A 26,135-nucleotide genomic window follows, 5' to 3' on the forward strand; every position below is an offset into this window, starting at 1 on the left:
TACACTTTTATAAAACATTTTTATTAACTTTTTTTTACTTTTTACACTTTATATTTTTGTTTATTAACTTTTTTTTTTACTTTTTACACTTTCTTTTTTTGACCTGCAGCTCTGATCGCTGCTAGAATACATTACACTACCTAGGTAGTGTAATGTATTCCAACTGTCAGTGTGACGTCACAGTCACTTTGACAGTTGGTCTACGAGGATCAGCAGAGGCTGATCCTCATAGGCTGACATACATGGCAGACCTGGGGGCCGTTGTCTGGCCCCCAGGTGCCATCACAAGCATCAGAAGCCCCCACGATTGCATGGGGGCTGCTGATGCGCTACAAACCCGCTACATGCGGAGATTGCAATCGAGCCCCGCATGTAACGGGTTAATTGCCGAAATCAGCGGCGATGAACCGCTGATCGGCAACACTGGAGAGTGTCCGCTGTCGGGGACAGCTGATCTCCAAGTTCCCGATGCACACTGTCGCCGACAGTGTGCATCGGGAACGACACAGTGACTTCCTGTCACTCTGACAGGAAGCCTATCAGGACCAGCCGAAGGTTGGTCCTGATGGGCTTCTGTCCATGGCAGACCCGGAAGCCATTGTTTGGCTTCCGTTTGCCATACTAACTATCGGCAGACCCCGCGATTTCGGACGGGGGTCTGCCGATATGTTAGAAACCCCTAAAATTCGGCGATTGCACCCGATCGCCGAATTTAAGGGGTTAATGCGCCGAAATCAGCGGCAAAGGACCGCTGGCCGGCAAGAGGGGAGTGTCAGCTGTCGGCGACAGCTGACCTCCTGGTTCCCGGTGCACACTGTCGCCGACAGTGTGCACCGGGATTAACTCAGTAACTGTACGTCCTCGTGCGGGAAGTAACTTCCCGCAACGACGTACAGTTACGTCCTGGTGCGGATAGGGGTTAAACTCATGGATGGTATTGTGTCTTAGGGCTCTTTGGATCATTGTAATCAATCTCAGACACCTGTGATAATTCGTTTGCCAGGTGTGCCAAATCAAAGAAAACTACTTAACCCCTTTAGGACGCAGCCTGTTTTGGCCTTGTGGCACAGCAGATTTTTTTCAAATCTGACATGTGTCACTATATGTGGTAATAACTCCGGAACGCTTTTACCTATCCAAGCGATTCTGAGATTGTTTTCTCGTGACATATTGTACTTTATGTTAGTGAAAAAATTTGGTCGATAAATTCAATATTTATTTGTGAAAAACGTAACATTTTAGCAAAAATTTGCAATAATTACCATTTTTCTAAATTTAAATGGGTTTGCTTGTAAAACAGATAGTAATAACACACAAAATAGTTACTAGATAACATCCCCCATATGTCTACTTTATGTGTGCATCATTTTTTTTCACGTACTTTTATTTTTCTAGGACGTTACAAGGCTTAGAACTTTAGCAGCAATTTCTCATATTTTCAAGAAAATGTCAATAAGCCATTTTATCAGGGACCAGTTCAGTTTTGAAGTGGTTTTGAGGGCCTTATATATTAGAAAGTCCCTATAAATCACCCCATTTTGAAAACTTCACCCCTCAAAGTATTCAAAACCACATTCAGAAAGTATTTTAACCCTTTAGGCGTTTCACAGGAATTAAGGCAAAGTAGAGGTGAAATGTACAAATTTCATTTTTTTTTGCCGAAATTCATTTGTAATAAAAAAAAAAAATCTGTAATACAGCAGGTTTTACCAGAGAAACGCAACTCAATATTTATTGTCCAGATTCTGCAGATTTTAGAAATACCCCACATGTGGCCCTAGTTTCCTAATGGACTGAAGCACCGACCTCAGAAGCAAAGGAGCAGCTAGGGGATTTTGGGGCCTCCTTTTTTTAGGAATATATTTTAGGCACCATGTCAGGATTGAGGAGGTCTTGTGGTACCTAAACAGTCGAAACCCCCCAAAAGTGACCCCATTTTGGAAACGACACCCCTCAAGGAATTTTTCTAGGGGTATAGTTAACATTTTGACCCCACAGTTTTTTTGCAGAATTTAGTGGAATTAGTCTGTGAAGATGAAAATCACCTATTTTTCTGTGGAAACATAGAATTTTTTCATTTTTACAAGGAATAAAGGAGAAAAAGCACCCCAACATTTGTAAAGCAATTTCTCCCGATTACGGCAATACCCCATATGTGGTCGTAAACTGATCTTTGGACCCACAGCATGGCTCAGGAGGGAAGGAGCGCCTTTTGGAGCGCAGATTTTGCTGGATTGGTTTTTAGTGCCATGTCGGGTTTGCAATGCCCCGGAGGGACCAAAACAGTGGAAACCACCCAAAAGTGACCCCATTTTGGAAACTACACCCCTCAAGGAATTTTTCTAGGGGTATAGTGAGAATTTTGACCCCACAGAATCTTTTTTAGAGCGAAGGTGACCAAAAAACAAAGATTTTGGCACTTTCAATTCTTTATTTCTTACAGCGTTCACCGTGCGCAATAAATTACGTTTTACTTTATTCTGCCGGTCGGTACGATTACGGCGATACCATATGTGTATAGTTTTTTTTTACGTTTTGCAGCGTTTTCGTCAAAAAAGCTGTGGGAGGTCTTGTTTTTTGCGGGACGGGTTGTTGTTTTTATTGGTACTATTTTGGGGTAAATGCGACTTTTTGATCACTTTTTATTCTATATCTTGGGAGGGATGGTGACCAAGAAATAGCAATTCTGACATAGTTTTCTGTTTATTTTGTTTGCGGCGTTCACCGTGCGGAAAAATTAACATTATAGTTTCATAGTTTGGGTCGTTACGAACACGGTGATACCAAATATGTGTACTTTTTTTTTAACGTTTTCATTTTTTCCCTATAATAAATGACTTATTATAGGAAAACAAAAACTTATTTTGACACTTTTATAAAACATTTTTATTAACTTTTTTTTACACTTTCTTTTTTTGTTTATTAACTTTTCTTTTACTTTTTACACTTTCTTTTTTTGACCTGCAGCTCTGATCGCTGCTAGAATACATTACACTACCTAGGTAGTGTAACGTATTCCAACTGTCAGTGTGATGTCACAGTCACTCTGACAGTTGATCTACGAGGATCAGCAGAGGCTGATCCTCATAGGCTGACATACATGGCAGACTTGGGGGCCGTTGTCTGGCCCCCGGGTGCCATCACAAGCATCAGAAGCCCCCACGATTGCATGGGGGCTGCTGATGCGCTACAAACCCGCTACATCGAGCCCTGCATGTAACGGGTTAATTGCCGAAATCAGCGGCGATGAGCCTCTGATCGGCAACACTGGAGTGTCAGCTGTCGGGGACAGCTGATCTCCAAGTTCCCGATGCACACTGTCGCCGACAGTGTGCCATCGGGAACGACACAGTGACTTCCTGTCACTCTGACAGGAAGCCTATCAGGACCAGCCGAAGGTTGGTCCTGATGGGCTTCCGTCCATGGCAGACCCGGAAGCCATTGTTTGGCTTCCGTTTGCCATAGTAACTATCGGAAAACCCCGCGATTTCGGGCCGGGGCCTGCCGATATGTTAGAAACCCCCAAAATTCGGCGATTGCACCCGATCGCCGAATTTAAGGGGTTAATTCGCCGAAACCAGCAGCAAAGGACCGCTGGTCGGCAAGAGTGGAGGGTCAGCTGTCGGTGACAGCTGACCTCCCGGTTCCGGGGGCACACTGTTTGCACCGGGAAAAACTCAGTAACTGTATGTCCTTGTGCGCTAAGACACTGGCAGCAGGGACGTACAGTTGCGTCCTGCTGCGCCTAGGGGTTAAGAAGGACGTTCCACATTATTAAGCAGGCCACAGGTTTCAAGCAATATGGGAAAGAAAAAGGATCTATCTGCTGCCGAAAAGCGTGAAATAGTGCAACACCTTGGACAAGGTGTGAAAACATTGGATATTTCAAGAAAACTTAAGCGTGATCATCGTACTGTGAAAAGATTTGTGGCTGATTCAGAGCACAGACTGGTTCGTTCAGATAAAGGCATAATGAGGAAGGTTTCTGCCAGACAAATTAATAGGATTAGGAGAGAAGCTGCCAAAATGCCATTGCAAAGCAGCAAACAGGTATTTGAAGCCGCTGCTGCCTCTGGAGTCCTGCGAACCTCAAGGTGTAGGATCCTCCAGAGGTTTGCAAGTGTGCATAAAGCTATTATTCGGCCACCCCTAAACAATGCTCACAAGCAGAAACGGTTGCAGTGGGCTCAGAAATACATGAAGACTAATTTTAAAACCGTGTTGTTTACTGAGGAGTGCCATGCAACTCTGGATGGTCTAGATAGATGGGGTAGTGGATTGTTGGGGAATGGCCACCATGTCCCAACAAGGCTGCGATGTCAGCAAGGAGGTGGCGGAGTCATGTTTTGGGCTGGAATCATGGGGAGAGGGCTGGTAGGCCCCTTTAGGGTCCCTGACGGTGTGAAAATGACCTCTGCAATGTACGTAGAGTGTATGACTGACCACTTTCTTCCGTGGTACAAAAAGAAGAACCGTGCCTTCGGTAGCAAAATTATCTTCATGCATGACAATGCACCATCTCATGCTGCAAAGAATACCTCTGTGACATTGGCTGCTATGGGCATAAAAGGAGAGAAACTCATGGTGTGGCCCCCATGTTCCCCTGACCTCAACCCTATTGAGAACCTTTGGAGCATCCTCAAGCAAAATATCTATGAGGGTGGGAGGCAGTTCACATCAAAACAGAAGCTCTGGGAGGATATTCTGACATCCTGCAAAGATATACAAGCAGAAACTGTCCAAATACTCACAAATTCAATGGATGCAAGAATTGTGAAGGTGATATCAAAGAAGGGGTCCTATGTTAACATGTAACTTGGCCTGATAAGTTTTTTTTTTGATTGAAAGAGCTTTTGATTTCTGTAAATATGACCTCCTGATGCTGCAAATTCAACAAATTACCATTTTAGTTCTCTTTACAACCTTTAAAATGTTTTGATCTCTGTTGTGCATAATAATTTGAAACAGTGCATTTTGAGTTTTTTACTTCTAAAAAAAAAATCTGTTTTCATTAGGAGATTTGTTCAATAAAATTTGCATTATATTCCAACAGTTGATGGCTTGAAGATTATACTGACTGTCATTTGCATCGACTATTTAGGAAAATCAGCGAAAAATAACATTTGCATAATAATTTGGAATGCGGAGTAGATAGTAGGGAAGGGACAGTAGGAAAGTAGTGTAATTAAATAGAATGTAAAAAATAAAAACGTTTTATTGATAATTTAATTATTATTAAAAGGGGCAATGTTGAATGATAAGTAATCAGTGCCAATGTCCCCTCACTCAGCATAGGATTATGCCCTGTTGCACAAATATATTGGGCACCGTGTGTGGTGTTATAGGTAATATCATCAAAGTAAGGTTATTAGAAGGTCAGTTCATAACTCCTTCTGACCCAGAAGATACATCTGATTTACAGAAGAAATGCAGATCTTTGGACATCAAAGGATGTCCACTGTCTGACAAATGTTTAATTGACCCTTTCCTCCCCAAGGTGCGAGATGTGCTGATTAAGAATTTGTCACCAGGGCTTGTATCTGGCCTTCGATAGCATTCTCACCCAGAGTTAGAAGTAATTTCCCAAACAACCTGACCAAACATCTAAAGCTATGCAAATTGGATGCCTGTTGTGTCTGCCCTGTGGACCAGGAGAAACATGTGACAATGGCTTATGTTCAAAGAAAGTATGATACATCAAGGCAAACCCCATCATAATTGATATTTGTAGTGACTAGTTATGATCAGGGGAAATAGCCCTCACATATATGTCAAATTCACATCGATACACCCAGAGGAAGTACTTGAAATTGGCTATCGGCTAAAAACATGGGCCTATTATAGCGGTGTTTGATATTTCCTGGTTGGTAAATGTCTGCACAGGTGAATGCAGGTAATCTTATATTTCTAGGGGATTCCTGCAAGGACACATGACCTCTTTTACGTTTCTCTATAGAAATACAACTGTGTAATGGGAGGAGTACGCTTCATTATCATATGAACAGCCTCCTCTCAGTGACATCACCAGCCAGTGAACTGGAGGGAAAAACTGAGTTTAAAATGCCATGAGAAGTGAGGGTCAGTGTCAGTCGTTGGGGATCCATATCTCGGTTGGAGTGACTGCCCATATTTTCAGCTGTCCCCACAGCCAGGATATCGCCGCTGTACATCAGTAAGGTTTTGTTCTGTTTCTTTTATCCCTTTTATTTTCATAAACTGTTTGATTGCATTGTAACTGTATGTACATTTTTCATCTTTTAATCTGACAACTATTTTTTGTATTGCACTGCACTATTATGTATTAAATTTGAAATATTTATAAGTCTCTTCCTTGTAGTTTTACAGAACACAATCTTCCGAAGGTGAGGAACGTTACCTGTATTTTATGTTCCATTTAGATAACCTGTGTTATAGGAACTGGTGTTAAGGGAACATAGAGACGTAGGCCCCTATTGCCTAGATAAGTATAGGTGGTGGTAGCATACTGTGGTATAAATTATTGGGGTGTTGGAAACCTATGTGAGCAATTTAGCATAATCCTGTCATCTAGAGGAGGTGGGCGTGGATTTATGTGGTAAATTAATAAGCTCAGTAGTGTAGTTCACCCCTGCGACGTGACCTGAGATCGGTGATCGTCACACCGTGCTTAATCCTCGATTGCTAATATGGGTACATTAACAGCCCACAATTCCCACTTAGCATCAATTTGATCGTTACCTATAGGAATATTTCAGCTATGTTCAATATAAATAGACATTATTCACCTATGTCTTCCTGACCTGATAGTCTTAATACAACCTTATGTGGTCAAGATTCATCTACAGAGGACATTTGGAAATTGTGGTCAGGGTTTACCTATCTAGGATATTTGGCATTTGCCATAAAATAATTATAGGCATTCAATAAATGTATATATGGAGTATGCTAATTATAAGACATTAATTTGTCTCCAGTGCTGAGTGAGGGGACATTGGCACTAATTACTTCGCATTCAACATTGCCCCTTTTAATAATATTTAAAATTATCAATAAAACTTTATTTATTACATTCTATTTAACCACACTACTTTTCTACTGTCCCTTCAATAAATTCAGCAAAAAGCCTGTGGGGTCAAAATGCTAGGGGGGGTGTAGTTTCCAAAATTGGGTCACTTTTGGGGGGTTTCCACGGTTTAGGTCCCTCTAGTGTGTTGTAAACGCGACATGGCACCGAAAAACATTCCAGTAAAATCAGCGTTCCAAAATACAAATGGCGCTCCTTCCCTTCTGAGTACTACCGTGGGACCAATCAGCAGCTATTACCACATATGGGGTATTTCCGTAATCGGGAGAAATTGCTTTACATATGTTAGGTTGCTTTTTCTCCTTTATTCCTTGCAAAAAGTCAAAAATTCAAAGTTTTTCCAGATTTTCATTTTCACAGACTAATTCGAATAAATTTAGCAAAAAACCTGTGGAGTCAAAATGCTAACTATGACCCTAGATAAATTCCCTGAGGGGTGTAGTTTCCAAAATGGGGTCACTTTTAGGGGCTTTCCACTGTTTTGGCACCACAAGACCTCTTCAAACCTGACATGGTTCCTAAAATATATTCTAATAAAAAGGAGCCCTCAAAATCCACTAAGTTCTCCTTTGCTTCTGAAGCATGTGCTTCAGTCCTGTAGCGCACTAGGGCCACATGTGGGATATTTCTAAAAACTGCAGAATCTGGGCAATAAATGTTGAGATGCATTTCTCGGGTAAAACCTTCTGTGTTACTGAAAAAAAAATGTATTACAAATTAGTTTTGGCAAAAAAATGTAATTTGTAAATTTCACCTCTACTTTGCTTCAATTCCTGTAAAACGCCTAAAGGGTTAAAATACTTTCTGAATGTGGTTTTGAATACTTTGAGGGGTGAAGTTTTCAAAATTGGGTGATTTATAGGGACTTTATAATATATAAGGCCCTCAAAACCACTTCAGAAATGAACTGGTCCCTGAAAAAATGGCCTATTGACATTTTCACTTTTGGGGGGTTTCGACTGTTTAGGTACCACAAGACCTCCTCAAACCTGACATGGTGCCTAAAATATATTCCTAAAAAAAGGAGGCCCCAAAATCCCCTAGCTGCTCCTTTGCTTCTGAGGCCGGTGCTTCAGTCCATTAGGACACTAGGGCCACATGTGTGGTATTTCTAAAATCTGCAGAATCTGGACAATAAATATTGAGTTGCGTTTCTCTGGTAAAACCTTCTGTGTTACAGATTTTTTTTTTATTACAATTGAATTTCGGCAAAAAAAATGAAATTTGTAAATTTCACCTCTACTTTGCCTTAATTCCTGTGAAACGCCTAAAGGGTTAAAATACTTTCTGAATGCTGTTTTGAATACTTGAGGGGTGCAGTTTTCAAAATGGGGTGTTTTATGGGGGTTTCTAATATATAGGGCCCTCAAAACCACTTCGGAACTGAACTCGTCCCTAAAAATATAGCCTTTTGAAATTTTCTTAAAAATGTGAGAAATTGCTGCTAAAGTTCTAAGCCTTGTAACGTCCTAGAAAAATAAACAGATGTTCAAAGCACGATGCAAACATAAAGTAGACATATGGGATATATTAATTATTAACTATTTTGTGTGGTATTGCTATCTGTTTTACAAGCACATACATTTAAAATAAGAAAAATCATAATTTCTTCAAATTTTCTCTAAATTTTGGTGTTTTTAACAAATAAGCAATGAATTTATCGACCACATTTTTCCACTAACATAAATTACAATATGTCACGATAAAACAATCTCAAAAATCGCTTGGATAGGTAAAAGCATTCTAAAGTTATTACCCCATATAGTGACGTGTCAGATTGTAAAAAAATTGAGCTGGTCCTGAAGGCCAAAACGAGCTTGGTCCTGAAGGGGTTAATGTACTTTAAAAACATTGCGTACGTTACAAAAAATGAGTCACATTTGCCAAAAGATATTTTATTTGATATCTTTTAAATTAAACATACATTAATAGAATGGGCACACAATTCAACGTGTAGAAAATGGTAAAAAATAAAAATAAGAAAGAAAAATGGCCTGACCATTTATGGTCTGTTGACTAGGTCAATGTTTACTATGGGGATTTTTTTTTTCCGTATTAAACAATAAGAGTTCATATAGGGCCTACTAGACCTATAGTAGACTTTTGGTTACATTGAGCATATATTAAGAGCTGTTGATATCGCTCACAAATATGTATGTAGAAGTTTCTGGCAGTGGCGGCTTACATTATATTAGATTTCCTGAGGAACACGTAAGATGGTTTTCAGCATGATATGGCTGCTTACAAACAGAAAATAAGTACCTGAATGGCAAAATTTGGGTATAGTGTACCATTAATAGATTCTTATGATTTCATTAGTATGTCAGCTGGATCTTCTAGTTTCTGAGCAGCTAATTTCTGAACAAGCTCCTCCACAGCAATCTTAAACACAGGTGTGGGGTCCTAAAACACAACAACACACAAAAAACAACATTTCAATTATCTTGTTTCCAGGAAGAATACTTATGCAGAATCATGTTTGTATGGGAAGAGATATAAAATATAGGATGCCCATTATAACATTATAGGCACTTTTTCATAAGGTGTAAATGGTTGGCTATTTTCCTATTTAGAATTTATGAGCCATTTATACTAACAGAAAAACAAGACAAGTGGTAGAGTAGAACTAGTCATACTTGTGTGCAAATATATATAATCAATGAATACACACCTTCTTTTCTAAAAGTCTTTGTTTTTCTACAGCTTCTTCTAAGCTTAAACCAACCCATTCAGCTTCCTCCAGTGGGATTTCAAATGCCTGGGAAGGTAAACAGAATGTGTAAAAATTAATTAAAAATGCAATGTTGAACCCTTTGGCGAACAGCCTATTCTGGCCTTAACCCCTTAAGGATGCAGCCTAGTTTGGGCCTTAAGGCTCAGAGCCCATATTTCAAATCTGACATATTTCACTTTATGTGGTAATAACGTCGGAATGCTTAAAGAGGCTCTGTCACCACATTATAAGTGCCGTATCTGATACATAAGGAGATTGGCGCTATAATGTAGGTGACAGCAGTGCTTTTTATTCAATAAAACGATCTGTTTTCACCACTTTATTAGCATTTTTAGATTTATGCTAATGAGTTGCTTAATGCCCAAGTGGTCGTATTTTCACTTTAGACCAAGTGGGCGGAGGTACAGAGGAGTGTATGACGCTGACCAATCAGCGTCATGCACTCCTCTCCATTCATTTAGGCAGCGCATAGGGATCTTTTTAGATTACTATGTGCTGTCTTATACTAACACATTAACAATACCGAAGTGTTTAGACAGTGAATAGACATTCCACGGGATCTCAATCTCTGCACTTCGTTACTCTGTCTGTGGTAGTTACAGCAAAGCAAAGCGTAATCCCGCGAGATGACGCTGTAAATGACCGATTACGCTTTGCTCTGCTGTAACTACCACAAAAACAGTAACGAAGTGCACAGATTGTGAATAGACATCCCGTGGAATGTCTATTCACTGTCTAAACACTTCAGTATTGTTAATGTGTTAGTATAACACAGCACATACTGATCTAAAAGGATCCCTATGCGCTGCCTAAATGAATGGAGAAAAGTGCATGACGCTGATTGGTCAGCGTCATACACTCCTCTGTACAACGCCCACTTGGTCTAAAGTAAAAATACGCCCACTTGGGCATTAAGAAAATCAGCTTAAATCTAAAATCGTAATAAAGTGGTAAAAATAGATCGTTTTTTTAAATAAAAGGCACTGCTGTCACCTACATTATAGCTCCCATCTCCTTATGTAGGAGATAGGGCACTTATAATGTGGTGACAGAGCCTCTATAAACCTATCCAAGCAATTCTGAGATTGTTTTCTCGGGAGACGTTGGGCTTTATGTTAGTGGTAAAATTTGGTAGATATATTCAGTGTTTATTTGTGAAAAATTGCAAAATTTTGAGAATTTTTTTTAAAAAATTGCATTTTTCTAAATTTAAATGCATCTGCTTGTGAAACAGATGCTTATACCACCCAAAATAGTTACTAGTTCACATGTCTACTTTAGATTGGCAACGTTTTTTTGAACATGCTTTTATTTTTCTTGGACGTTACAAGGCTTAGAACATAAACAGCAATTTCTCATATTTTTAAGAAAATTTCAAAAGCCTTCTGTTCAGTTCTGAAGTGGCTTTGAGGGGCGAATATATTAGAAACCCCAATAAACACCCCTTTTTAAAAACTAGACCGCTCAAAGTATTCAAAACAGCATTTAGAAAGTTTTTTTTAACCCTTTAGGAATTTCACAGGATAAAGCAAAGTGGAGGTGAAATTTGCAAAATTTCATTTTTCTTGCTGAATTTCAATTTTATTCCATTTTTTTCTGTAACAGTTAAGGGTTTACCAGAGAAACAATACAAAATATGTATTGTCCAGATTCTGCAGTTTTTAGAAATGTCCCACATGCGGCTCTAGTGTGCTCGTGGACTAAAACACAAGCCCCAGAAGCAAAGAAGCACATAGTGCATTTTGGGGCCTCATTTTTATTAGAATATATTTTAGGCAGCATGCCAGGTTTGAAGAGGTGTTGAGGTGCCAAAACAGTAGGAATCCCCCAAAAGTGACATTTTGGAAACTGCACCCCTCAAGGAATTCATTTATGGTTGTTGTTACCATTTAACCCAACAGTTTTTTTCACAACACGTATTTCAATTGGGCCGTGAAATTAAAAAAATGTTTTTTTTTCCAATAAGATGTCATTTTTTATCAAATTTTCTTATTTTCATAGGGAACAAAATGCCCCATTTGTCCTGAGTGCGGCAATACCCCATTTGTGGTGATAAACTGCCGTTTGGGCCCATGGGAGAGATCAGAAGGAAAGGAGCTCTATGTGTTCTTTGGAGTCCAGATTTTGCTGGATTAGTTTCTGGGTGCCATGTCGCATTTGCAGAGCCCCAGAGGTATCAAAGCAATGGAAACCCACCAGAAGTGACCCCATTTTGGAAAATACACCCCTCAAGGAATTCATTTATGGGTGTTGTGACCATTTAGACACCACAGTTTTTTCACAGAATTTATTTGAATTGGGCTGTGAATTAAAAAAATTTTTTAATTTTTTCCAATAAGATGAAGTTTTGGCTCAAAACTTCTTATTTTCACAAGGAATAAAATACCACATTTTGTTGCCCACTTTGTCCTGAGTGCAGCAATACCGCATTTGTGGTGATACACTGCTGTTTGGGCCCATGGGAGGGATCAGAAGGAAAGGACCACCATTTGGCCTACTGGGGATTTTCTGGCGCCAAGTCATGTATGCAGAAGCCCCTGAGGTATCAGTACAGTTGAAACCTCCGAGAAGTGACCCAGTTTCAAAAACTACAACCTTTAAGGCATTCATCTAGAGGAGTAGTGAGCATTTTGACCCCACAGGTATTGTGTAAAAGATAATGAGCAGCAGATGGTGCAGAGTGAGATTTGCAATTTTCTATACATATATACCATTTCAATTTTTGATATATTGTGCCCAGCATGTGCCACCGGAGACACACACCCCATAAATTGTAATGTGGGTTCTCCCGGGTACGGCAATACCCTACATGTGGCTGTTAACAGCTGCCTGGGCACACAGCAGAGCCCAGAGGGGAAAGATGAGGGGGATAAGCTGTGCGGAGTGCATCAGGGTAAGTAAAACTGGGGTAGATTGAAAATCAAGGGATGTATGATAAATTCTAAAACACTTTCATACAGAGCCCTGGTTTTTCAGGACACGTGTCACATTGATATATTGTGTCCTTCCTTATCCCCCGCTTATAGCAGACTGACTTTGCACCTCTTTTGACTTTTTCCCTTCTTGCCAGTTTGGGGAACTTCTCCTGGAAAGTGTTGCCCTGGTACGATGCGTGTGGCCTCGATTCCAGAAGTACTGGGTGCCCCCCCTTCCTGCTCCCTAAAGATTAGGTTCTTGATAACCACCTCTTGAAATTCCAGGAAAGTTCCCCTCTGGCCTGCACATCGACGTAGCACGTACGCATTGTACAATGCCATCTGTATGAGGTGCACGGCCAGCTTCTTATACCACACCGCATGGCGCTGTAGGGCTTCAGGACTTGATCTGACAAGTCCACCCCTCCCATGTACTTATTGTAGCCCAGGATGCAGTCTGGTTTGGGGGTCTCTGTACTGATACCCCGTGCAGGTACATGGGTACTGGTGTGGCCATGTATTGTGGTCAATACAAGTCCATCTCTCTTGTCTTGTACTTGACACACAATATGTTGCAGCTGGATTGTGCCCTGCTCTCACCCCTTCTGAATGTTTGCCCAAGCAGTCTCTTAGGGAGGCCTCTCAGATTTCTTCTAGCAGTGCTGCAGGACTTCTGGAAGCGAGGCACTTGAAGAGTGGGACGCAGGTATAAAAATTATCCAGGTAGAGGTGGTAACCCTGGTCCAGCAGTGGGTGCACCAAATCCAACACCATTTTTGCGTTAATTCCCAGTAAGGGGGGGCATTCTGGGGGCTGAATACTGGTGCCCTTCCCTTCATATATCCTAAATTTGTAGGTATACCCTGATGCACTCTCGCACAGCTTATACATCTTCACACCATACCTTGCCCTCTTACTTGGCAGGTACGGGCGGAATTGAAGCCTCCCTTTAAAATGTAACAAGGACTCATCAATAGAAATACAATTCTCAGGGGTGTATGCTGGGGAAAACCGGGCACTGAAATGGTCTAATAGGGGTCTCAGTTTTCCGGAATTTAAAGCAAAGTAGAGGTGAAATTTATATATTTAATTTTTTGTCAGAAAATAATTTTTATAAATTTTACCCGAGAATCGCAACTCAATACTTATTGCCCAGATTCTGCAGTTTTGAGAAATATCCCACATGTGGCTCTAGTACGGTAATGGACTGAAGCAAGCAGCGGCCTCCCAAGCAAAGGATCACCTAGAGGATTATGAGGCCTCCTTTTTATTAGGCACCATGTCCAGTTTGAAGAGGTCTTGTGGTGCCAAAACAGTGGAAACCCCCCAAAGTGACCCCATTTTGGAAACTACACCCCTTGAGGAATTCATTGTAGTTTTCATGGGGTGCATGCGACTTTTTGATCAGTTTTTGTTCTATTTTTAAGTGTCGTGGTGACTAAAAAACAGCAATTCTACTATTGTTTTTTATCCTATTTTATTTTTTTTTACAACGTTCACAGTGCGCTATAAATGACATTCACTTTATTCTGCGGGTCGATACGATTACGGCGATACCAGATGTTTATAGTTTTTTTATGTTTTATGGTGTTTGCACAATAAAATACTTTTTAGTAAAAATCATTTGCTTTTGTGTTACCATATTCTAGGAGCCAGAACGTGGTTTTTTTTCCATCAAGAAAGCCGTGCAAGGACTTGTTTTCTGTGTAACGAACTGTAGTTTCAATCAGCACCATTTTTAGGTACATGCGACTTTTTGATCTCTGTTTATTCCATTTTTTAGGAAGTGAAGTAACCAAAAAATTGTGATTCTGGTATGGTTTATTATTATTTTCTTTTACGGCGTTAACCGCGTGGGATAAATAACTAAATACTTTTGTAGTTCAGGCCGTTACGGACACAGCGATACCAATTATGTATAGTTTTTTTGTTTATTTATTTTTATTAATAATAAAGGACTAATAAGGGAAAAGGGGGGATTTTTACTTTTGTTACTTTTAAAACTTTTATTTTCTTATTTTTTTACACAACTTTTTTTTAACTTTATTACTTTGACCCACTAGGGGACTTGAGGACAGGAGGCCCTGATCGCTATTCTAATACACTGCACTACATGCGTAGTGCAGTGTATTACAGCTGTCAGCTACTCACTGACAGCAAGCATAGTGGGTCCTGACTTAGTCAGGACCCACTAGGCTTCCGTAGATGGCATAGCCGGACGCCATTGTTAGGCATCCGATTGCCATAGCCCCCATCGCCGGCCGCTATCGTGTTGAAGGACAACGATGGTAGCTTAACCCCTAAGAAGCCGCGATCGCTATTGAACACGGCTTCAAAGGGGTTAATCAGCAGGGATACAGCGATAGGTCCCTGCTGAAGGAGCTGTGGAAACTGCTGTACGAGACAGCAGCTGTCACAGCTCCTGTATGCGTCGGGAAGACGGCCGAAATGGCCGTTCCTCCCGCGACGTACTATTCCGGAGCTGAGCGCGAACGATGCACTTCGCACGACTGAATAGTACGTCGCTGAGCGCGAAGGGGTTAAAGACGGAGCAATTTATTTCAGTTTTTTGATCATCGCATATCAAAAGCCATAACTTTTCTTTTTCTTTGGACATAGGGCTTAGGACATGTGAGGGATTGTTTTTTGTTGGACAAGTTGCATTATTTATGGCACCATTTTGAGGTACATATAATTTATTGATAAACTTTTATTAAATTTAAGTCTTAACGCCTTAAAGAGGCCCTGTCACCACATTATAAGTGCCCTATCTCCTATATAAGGAGATCGGCGCTGTAATGTAGGTGACAGTAATGCTTTTTATTTAGAAAAACGATCTATTTTAAACCACTTTATGAGCGATTTTTAGCTTTATGCTAATGAGTTTCTTAATGCCCAAGTGGGCGTATTTTACTTTAGACCAAGTGGGCATTGTACAGAGGAGTGTATGACAGTGACCAATCAGCGTCATGCACTTCTCTCCATTCATTTACACTGCACTAGTGATATAGTGCAGCTACATAGACAAACACTAACATTACTGCAGTGTCCTGATAATGAATATACATCACTACCAGCCTGGACGTGATGTTTATTCAGAATCCTGACACTTTTGAATCTTTTCCAGCAAGGCAAGCGTAATCTCGTTTGAAATGACCGGTTACATCGTAATCTCGCGAGATTACGCATGCCTTGCTAGAATCTCACAGAAAAGATTCAGAAGTGTCAAGATTCTGAATAAACATCACGTCCAAGCTGGTAGTGATGTATATTCATTATCAGGACACTACAGTAATGTTAGTGTTTGTCTATGTAGCTGCACATAACGATATAACAATATCCCTAGTGCAGTGTAAATGAATGGAGAGTAGTGCATGACGCTGATTGGTCAGCGTCATACACTCCTCTGTATAACGCCCACTTGGTCTAAAGTAAAACACGCCCACTTGGGCATTAAGAAACTCATTAGCATAAAGCTAAAAATCACTCATAAAGTGGTTCAAAAAAGATTGTTTTTTTAAATAAAAAGCATTACTGTCATCTACATTATAGTGCCGATCTCCTTATATAGTAGATAGGGCACTTATAATGTGGTGACAGAGCCTCTTTAAGGACACGGACAACTTTCGTTTTTTCTTCCCCGCCAAATGGCAGAACTTATTTATTTTTTGTCGACATAGCCATGTGAGGGCTTGATTTTTGCGGGACAAGTTGTAGTTTCTCATGGCACAATTTAATGTACCATAGAATGTACTGGGAAACGGCGACAAAAAATTATATGCTGGGTGAAATGGGCAAAAACAGCAATTGCAAATTGGGGTTTCGTTTTCACGCCGTTCATTGTGCGGTAAAAACTACATGTTCACATTATTCCACGGGTTCATACGATTACGGTGAAAACAAATGTATAATTTTTTTATGTTTTAACACTTTGATAAAAAAACAAAACTATTTGTTAAAAGAAAATGCTTTGTTTTGTGTCGCCACATACTGAAAGCCATAACTTTTTTTATTTTTGTAGCAATTTAGTGGTGTGGGGAGCTAAGGTGACCAAAATACAGAACTTTGGGCGTTTTAATTTTCATTTTTACGGCGTTCACAGAGCGGGTTAAATAATGTTATTTTGTAATAGTTCAGACTTTTTTAAGCGCGGCGATACCAGGTATGTTAACTTTTTATATTTTTCTAACATTACTTTAGGAAAAAAATAGGAAAAGGATTTTTTTTGAACTTTTAATATATTTTTTTGGGTACACTAAAAAAAACACAACACTTTATTTAACTGTTCTTTAGCTTTTTTTTTAGCAGTCCCCCTAGGTGACATAAACCAGCGATCTAATGTATTGTAGCTTATAGTGATTTTGACGATCTCCTATAAAACGTATAAAACCCTAATGCTTTAGACAAGGATGCGATTGACAGTGGTATCGAAGGGGTTAAAACAGGTGGAATAAAAGCGATCTTTCATTCCGCCGTTGCAGTGAGAGGTGCCGGCTGTATTACACAGCCGACCCCTGCTGAGTATGGAGCAAGCTCAGCCCGTGAGTACACTCCATACTTCCCCTTAACGGCTGCCACGTACATGTACGTGGAATGACATTAAGGGGTTAACCCCTTTAGGACGCAGCCTGTTTTGGACTTGTGGCACAGCCGATTTTTTCAAATCTGACATGTGTTACTTTATGTGGTAATAACTCCGGAATGCTTTTACCTATCCAAGCGATTCTGAGATTGTTTACTTGTGACATATTGTACTTTATGATAGTGGAAAAATATTTATTCGTGAAAAACACCAAAATTTAGCGAAAATTTGCAAAAATGTGCATTTTTCTAAATTTAAATGTATCTGCTTGTAAAACAGATAGTAATACCACACAAAATAGTCACTAGTTACCATTTCCCACATGTGTACTTTATATTTGCATCGTTTTTTGAACATCCTTTTATTTTTCTAGGACGTTACAAGGCTTAGAACTTTAGCAGAAATTTCTCACATTTTCAAGAAAAATTCAAAAGGCGATTTTTACAGGGACCAGTTCAGTTCTGAAGTGGTTTTGAGGGCCTTATATATTAGAATACCCCAATAAATCACCCCATTTTACAAACTGCACCCCTCAAAGTATTCAAAACAGCATTCAGAAAGTATTTTAACCCGTTAGGCGTTTCACAGGTAATAAAGCAAAGTAAAGGGGAAATTTACAAATTTCTCTTTTTTTCTGCCTAAATTCATTTGCAATGAAAAAAATTGTGTAACACAGAAAGTTTTACCAGAGAAATACAATTCAATATTTATTGCCCAGGTCCTGCAGTTTTTAGGAATATCCCACATGTGGCCCTAGTGTCCTAATGGACCGAAACACCGGCCTCAGAAGCAAAGGAGCACCTAGTGGATTTTGGGGCCTGCTTATTTTTAGATTATATTTTAGGCACCATGTCGAGTTTAAAGAGGTCTTGTGGTGCCAAAACAGTGGAAACTCCCCAAAAGTTACCCCATTTTGGAAACTAGACCCTTCAAGGAATTTATCTAGGGGTATAGTTAGTATTTTGCTATATTTATTAGAGTTAGTCTGTGAAAATGAAAATCTACTTTTTTTCCGAAATAACATAGACATTTTTAATATTTACAAGGAATAAACAAGAAAATTCCCCCCAACATTTGTAAAGCATCTTCTCCCGATTACAGAAATACCCCATATGTGGTAATAAACTGCTGTTTGGACTCACGGCAGCGCTCAGAAGGGAGGGAGCGCCATTTGGATTTTGGAGCACAGATTTTGCTGGATTGGTTTTTAGTGCCATGTCGCGATTGCAACGCCCTGGAGGGAACAAAACAGTGGAAACACCACAAAAGTGACCCCATTTTGGAAACTAGACCCCTCAAGGAATTTTTCTAGGGGTTAAGTAAGCATTTATACCACACAAGTCTTTTGCAGAATTTTGTAGAATTAGGCCGTGAAAATGAATATAAACATTTTTGTCCACTAAAATGTTAAATTTTTTCATTTTCACAAGGGATAAAGGAGAAAAAGTCGCCCTAAATTTGTACCGCAATCTCTCACGAGTACGACAATACCCCACATGTGGTAATAATTTATTTTTTTAATAGAAATGAATTAACCTTTGCAGGACTGATCCTTTTCTGCTTTTCCATTTTAGTTTTTGACTCCCCGCCTTCCAAACGCCATAACTTTTTTATTTTTTCCATGAATTGAGCGGTGTGAGGGCTTATTTTCGGCAGGACGAGCTGTAGTTTTTATTGGTACCATTTTTTGGTAGATGCAAATTTTAATCACTTTTTATTACATTTTATTTAGAGCTTTGGTGGCCAAAAACAGTCATTTGGGCGTTTTAAATTCTTTATTTCTTACGGCGTTCATAATGCGCTATAAATGACAATTTTACTTTATTCTGCGGGTTCATACGATTACGGGGATACCATATGTATATAGTTTTTTTTAATGTTTTGCAGCGTTTGCACAATAAAATCACTTCCTTATAAAATAATTTATTTTCTGTGTCACCATATTCTGAGAGCCGTAACTTTTTTATTTTTCAGTCAAAAAAGCGGTGTAAGGGCTTGTTTTTTGTGGGACGGGTTGTAGTTTTTATTGGTACTATTTTCGGGTACATGCGACTTTTTGATTACTTTTTATTCTATATTTTGGGAGGGGTGGTGACCAAAAAATAGTGATTCTGGCATTGTTTTTAGTTTTTTTTTTTGCGGCTTTCACCGCGTGGTAAAAATAACATTACAGTATTATAGATTGGGTCGTTACGAACGTGGTGATACCAAATATGTGTACTCTTTTTTAACGGTTTCATTTTTTTCCTATAATAGGAGACTTATAATAGGAAAAAAAAATCTTTTATTTTTACACTTTTGTAAAACATTTTTATTAACTTTTTTTTTTATTTTTTGTTTACTTTTTACACTTTCTTTTTCTGACCTGCAGCTCTGATCGCTGCTAGAATACATTACACTACCTAGGTAGTGTAACGTATTCCAACTGTCAGTGTGACGTCACAGTCACTCTGACAGTTAGTCTACGAGGACCAACCAGAGGCTGATCCTCATAGGCTTGCATACATGGCAGACCCGGGGGCCGTTGTCTGGCCCCCGGGTGCCATCACAAGCATCAGCAGCCCCCGCAATTGCATGAGGGCTGCTGACGTGCTACAAACCCTGTACATGCGGAGATCGCAATCGAGCCCCGCATGTAACGGGTTAATTGCCGACATCAGCGGCAATGAGCCGCTGATCGGCAGCTAGTGGAGTGTCTGCTGTTCGGGACAGCTGACCTCCCGGTTCTCGATGCACACTGTCGCCGACACTGTAATCGACAGTGTGCATCGCGAACGGCAGTGACGTCCTGTCACTCTGACAGAAAGTCTATCAGGAGGCTGATCCTGATAGGCTTCCGTACATGGCAGACACGGAGGACATTACTTGGCCTCCGATCGCCATGCTAACCATCTGCAAACCTCACGATTTCATCATGAGGTCTGCCGATGAGCTAGAAACCCCTGAATGCGGTGATTGCAATCGATCACCGCAATCAAGGGGTTAATTGGCAATATCAGCGGAAATAAGCCGCTGATCGGCATACAGTGGAGTGTCAGCTGTCAGGGACAGCTGGCCTCCCGGTTCCCGGTGCCCACTGTCGCCGACAGTGTGCACCGGGAACCACGCAGTAACTGTACGTTCCTGTGCCTTAAGACCCAGTTGCGTCCTGGTGCGCCTAGGGGTTAAAGGCTATGTGAACCTTCAAACCCTTTTTAATATATATTTTTTTTAAATAAAATAATGTATCATGTTGTTTAACCCTCTTCCCTCTTTAGCCACTTTTGACCTTCAGCACAGAGCCTCATTTCTCAAATCTGACAAGTTTCATTTTATGTGGTAATAATTTCAGAATGCTTTAACCTATCTAAGCGATTCTGAAATTGTTTTCTAATGACACATTGGACTGTTAAAATTTGCTCGATACATTCAGTATTTAATTAAGAAAAATGCACATTTTTCGCAAAATTTTGGTGTTTTTCCCAATTTAAATGTATCTGCTTGTAAGACAGATAATAATACCACACAAAATTGTTGCTAATTAACATCTCCCATATGTCTACTTTAGATTGGCATAGTGTTTTGAACATCCTTTTATTTTTCTAGGATATTACAAGGATTAGAACTTTAGCAGCAATATCTCACATTTTAAAGAAAATTTCAAAAGGCTATTTTTACAGGGACCTGTTGTGAAGCAGCTTTTAGGGCCTTTTATATTAGAAACCCCAGATAAGACACCCAATTTTAAAAACTTTACCCCTCAAAGTATTCAAAACAACATTTAGAAAGTTTCTTAAGCCTTTAGACATTTCACAGGAAGTAACGTAGGTGACATTTTCAAATTCCATATTTTTTGCAGAAATTCATTTTTAATCTATTTTTTTGTAACAGAAAGTCTTACCAGAGAAATGCAACTCAATATCTATTGCCCAGATTCTGCCGTTTTTAGAAATATACCACATGTGGTCCTAGTGTGCTAATGGACTGAAGCACAGGCCTCAGAAGCAAACGAGCACCTAGAGGATTTTGGGGCCTCCTTTTTATTAGAAAATATTTTAGCCACTATGTCAGGTTTGAAGGCCTCTTGCGCTGCCAAAACAGTGGAAACCCCCAAAAGTGACCCCATTTTGGAAACTACACCCCTTGAGGAAATTATCTAGGGGTATAGTGAGCATTTTGACCCCGCAGGTTTCTAGCAGAAATTATTGGAAGTAGGCAGCGAAAATGAAAATCGACATTCTTTCAAAGAAAATGTAGATTTAGCTAATTTTTTCTAATTTCCATAAGGACTAAAAGGAGAAAAAGCACCGCAACATTTGTAAAGCAATTTCTCATGAGTAAAACCATACCCAACATGTGGTCATAAGCGGCTGTTTGGACACACCGCCGGGCTTAGAAGGGAAAGAGTGCCATTTGGCTTTTGGAGCTCAAATTTAGCAGGAATGGTTTGCGGAGGCCATGTCGCATTTGCAAAGCCCCTGAGGCACCAAAACAGTGAAACCGCCAAAAGAGTGAATCCATTTAGGAAACTACACCCCTTGAAGAATCCATCTAGGGGTGTAGTGAGCATTTTGACCCCACAGGGGTTTCATAGATTTTATTAGAATTGGGCAGTGAAGTTAAAAAAAATCATTTTCCAATAAGACGTAGCTTTAGTTCAAAATTTTTCATTTTCTCAACGAATAAAGGAAAAAAAGAACCCCAACATTTGTAAAGCAACTTCTCTGGAGTACGGCAATACCCCATTTGTGGTCATAAACTGCTGTTTGGGCACATGGCAAGGATCAGAAGGGAAAGAGCGCCATTTGGCTTTTGGAGTACAAATTTTGCTAGATTGGTTTCTCTGCACCATTTAGTTTTTTCAAAGCCCCTAGGGTACCAGCACAGTGGAAACTCCCCAAAAGTTACTCCATTCACGAAACTACACCCCTTGAAGAATTCATCTAGGGGTGTAGTGAGCATTTTATCCCCACAGGTGTTTCATAGATTTTATTGTAATTGGTCAGTGAAAAAAAAAACTAAAAACTTTTTCTTCAATAAGACGTAGTTTAAGCTAAAACATTTTATTTTTCTCAACAAATAAATGAAAAAAAGAACCCCAACACTTGAAAAGCAATTTCTCCGGAGTACGGCAATATCCCACACGTGGTCATAAACTGCTGTTTGGGCACACAGTAGGGCTCAGAAGGGAAGGAGCGCCATTTGCTTTTGGAGTATAGATTTTGCTGTATTGGTTTCTGGGCGCTATGTCGCATTTGCAAAGTTCCTGCGGGACCAAAACAGTGGATCCCCCAAGAAGTGACCCCATTTTGGAAACAACACCCCTCAAGGTATTCAACTAGGGGTGTAGTGAGCATATTAACCCCGCAGGTGTTTGGCAGAAACTGGTGTGCACTCGATGTTGCAGACTGAAAATGGGATTTTTTCAATAGATATGCCAATATGTGGTGCCCAGCTTGTGCCACCATAACAAGACAGCTCTCATTATTATGCTGTGTTTACCGGTTTTAGAAACACCCTACATGTGACCCTAATCATTTGCCTGGACATTCGACCAGCCTCAGGAGTGAAAGAGTACCATGTAAAATTGAGGCCTAATTTGGCGACTTACACACTATTGGTTCACAATTGCAGAGGCTCCGATGTGAAATAATAAAAGAAACCCCTGACAAGTGACCCCATTTTGGAAACTGCACCCCTCAAAGCATTTATTAAGGGGTGTAGTGAGGATTTTCACCCCACAGGTCTTTTCCATAAATGATTGCGAGGCGGAAGGTGCAAAGTAAAAAATAAAATTTTTACCTAGATATGCCATTTCAGTGGCAAATATGTCATGCCCAGTTTGTGCCACTGGAGACACACACCCCAAAAATTGTTAAAAGGGTTCTTCCGGGTATGGCGATGCCATATATGTCTAAGTAAACCGCTGTTTGGGCACGCTGTAGGGTTCAGAAGGGACGTAGCGCCATTTGGCTTTTGGAGCGTGAATTTTGCTTGGCAGTAGTTTTGTTTGGAGTTTTACTGGTGTTTCCGTTTATAATGTGGGGCATATGTAAGCTGGGCAGAGTCAGGAATAAAATAATCCATAGATGTGTGTTACGCTGTGACACAATCCTTTCTGCACAGGCCAGTGTCGCACTGATAAATGTCCTTCCTTATCCCCCTTTTGGTCCACACTCTGCACATTTGCAGTTTGGAGAATTTTACTGGGAAGTGTTGTCCTGGTATAATACGGGTGCCCTCGCTTCCAGCAGATGTGTTTGAGCCCTCCCCTTCCTGGTTCCCTAATTTTAGTGCCTTGATAATTCACCTCTTGAAACAGAAGAAATGTTCCCCTCGAGCTGCACAATTGGATATTTTCATTTCCTGACTTTTTGGAGACTTAACTAATTTTATTTTTTCATAGACGTAGTGGTATGTGGGCTGTATTTTTGCGGGACAAGCTGTAGTTATTATTGGCACCATTTTGAGGTACATGAGACTTTTTATCCTTTTTTTTGGGAGGCAAGGTGACAAAAATACAGCAATTCTGGCATTTTTTTTTTAGTTCTTTTTATATAGCGTTCCCCACACATCATAAATTACATGTTAACTTTATTCTGGGGGACAGTACGATTCCGGCGATACAAACTTTATAGCATTTTTTTATGTTTTACAACTTTATGCACAATAAAATTACTTTTATAAAGACAATGTATTTTTTCTGTCGCCAAGTTGCGAGAGCCATACGTTTTAAATTTTTTCGTCGACAGAGCTGTATGAGGGCTTGTTTTTTGAGAGACGAGTTATATTTTTTATAGGTACCATTTTTGGATACATGCGACTTTTTGATCACTTTTTCTGCAATTTATGGAAGACAAAGTGACCAAAAAAACAGCAATTATGGCAGTATTTCTTAGGTTTGGTTTTTTTACGGCGTTCATTGCGCGGGATAAAGAACATAATATTTTTATAGTTCAGGTCGTTACGGTCGCAGCAATACCAAATATGTATGGCTTTATTATTTTTTTCAATAATAAAAGGACTTGATAAGGGAAAAAGGGCGATTGTGTTTTATTTTATTACTTGAAACTTTTATTGTATTTTTTACAACTTTTATCTTTACTTTTTTTACACTTTTCTTTAGTCCCACTAGGGGACTTGAAGCTCCAACTGTTTGTTTGATGTTCTAACACATTTACCTATGTAGTGCAATGTATTAGAACTGACAGTTGTTCAGACACCAAGCTGATCAGGCTCAGCCTCCAGACGGGGCCTAATCGGCTTCCGTAATGGCAGAGAGGAGGCCGTTGTGAGGCCTCCTGTTGCCATAGTAGCAGTTGCCAGCCTTGCCATCGCATGGCACGCTGCTGATTTGCTACAAACTGCTAAGATGCAGAAATTGCATTGGATCGCTGCATCGAAGGGGTTAATGGCAGGAATCGGTGCTAGCTCCGGTTCCTGCCGATACAACGGGGTGTCCACTGTAACATACAGCGGACACCCACTGCTGATGACGCCGGCTGAGGCAGCGCCATCTTGCCGATGGTACCGGAAGCCTTTTAGGCCACGCCGCCGAGCCGGTGATAGGAGCCTTCCGTTGCTGACAGACCAGAAGGCCAGTACTAGGCCTCCGGTTGCCATTGCAGTCACCGGCAACCCAGCGATCACGTTGCTGGGGTGACGGTGGCTAAAAACTCCTCACATGCTGCGATCTATATTGATCGCAGCATCTGAGGGGTTAATCGGCCGGATTGGAGTCTAGCTCTGGTCCTGGCCGTTACATCAGGGAGCCAACTGTAACGTACAGCTGGCACCCGGTGGTGATGGCGCTGGCTCAGCTCCTGAGCTAGCCCTATCTCCTTCCTTCAGTTCCCATCATTTAACTGTACGTGGTTTTGCCGGAAGGTATTAATGCAACTTTTTAAATATGTTTTTATTCATTTATTTTTTTTACTTTTCGAGATACAGCTTCTATGTATCCTGGATACAGTGTCTATGCATTCAGGATACATAGAAGCTGTATCTCAAAAAGCTAAATTATTTATATAAAAAACAATTAAAAACTTTTTTTAAAATTATTTTAATAAAACGATGTTGAAAGGTTTACATAGTCTTTAAATTTACGCTATTTACCGTGTGGTATAAAGAACATAAATTTATTCTGCGGGTCATTACAATTACACCAATGCACAGTACATTCAATGTAAAGAGCAAAGTACATGTTATGTATGAAGGAGTGTAGAATAATGCAGGCATGTAAGTCACATTAATTCCTGTATATCCTAGGAGCTGGGATCTAATCACAGAGAAGAATGCTACCACAACCATGTCTCCAAACTCCCCACACCTTCTCAAATTTTCCTAAAGCATTTATTTTATTTTTTTATACACGCCATGTTCTAATCTTGTTAATTTATGAATCCGAGCCGGCAATACTCTGGGAACATCGGAATCCAGCCAGCGGCAGGCTATCAAATTTCTAGCTTGGTATAGTATTCGCATAAGAGCTCATTTAGTGTATTCCTCCCCCAGGATGTCCACCACACACCCACACCCAAGTTACACACACCATTGGTTTGTGGAATTTGGTATTTTTTATTTATTTATTAACTTTATTAGTGTGTTTATTGCACTATGGGACTTTACTATACGATCATTTGATTGCTTTTATAATACACTGCAGTACTTTTGTGTAAAACTGGCAGGGTCAATTAAGCATATTGGCAGGGCCTCATAGGCATACACAGAAAGCAGACCTGGGGCCTGTATTAGGCCCCCGGCTGCCATGAATCCCTAGGCACCCCGTGATTGTATCGCGGGAGTGCCAGTGGTGTGACAGCGGGAGCCTCCTCCCTCTGAACCACTTAGATTCCACGGCCG

General features: G+C 40.2%; 1 protein-coding gene across 1 annotated transcript in view; it reads right to left on the reverse strand.

Annotated features, from left to right (window-relative positions):
• Positions 1–8,942: 8,942 nt before the first annotated feature.
• Positions 8,943–26,135, reverse strand: part of MRPL28 (mitochondrial ribosomal protein L28) — a 91,585-nt gene continuing 74,392 nt past the window's right edge. The window contains exons 5-6 of the mRNA XM_075830032.1: positions 9,735–9,821; positions 8,943–9,466 (exon numbers count right to left, since the gene is read on the reverse strand). Coding sequence (XP_075686147.1) covers positions 9,368–9,466; positions 9,735–9,821 — 186 coding nt within the window. The 3' untranslated portion in view covers positions 8,943–9,367. The remainder of the gene's footprint in view (positions 9,467–9,734; positions 9,822–26,135) is intronic.

This window comes from Rhinoderma darwinii, chromosome 6, assembly GCF_050947455.1.
Source record: "Rhinoderma darwinii isolate aRhiDar2 chromosome 6, aRhiDar2.hap1, whole genome shotgun sequence".
NCBI lineage: Eukaryota > Metazoa > Chordata > Amphibia > Anura > Rhinodermatidae > Rhinoderma > Rhinoderma darwinii.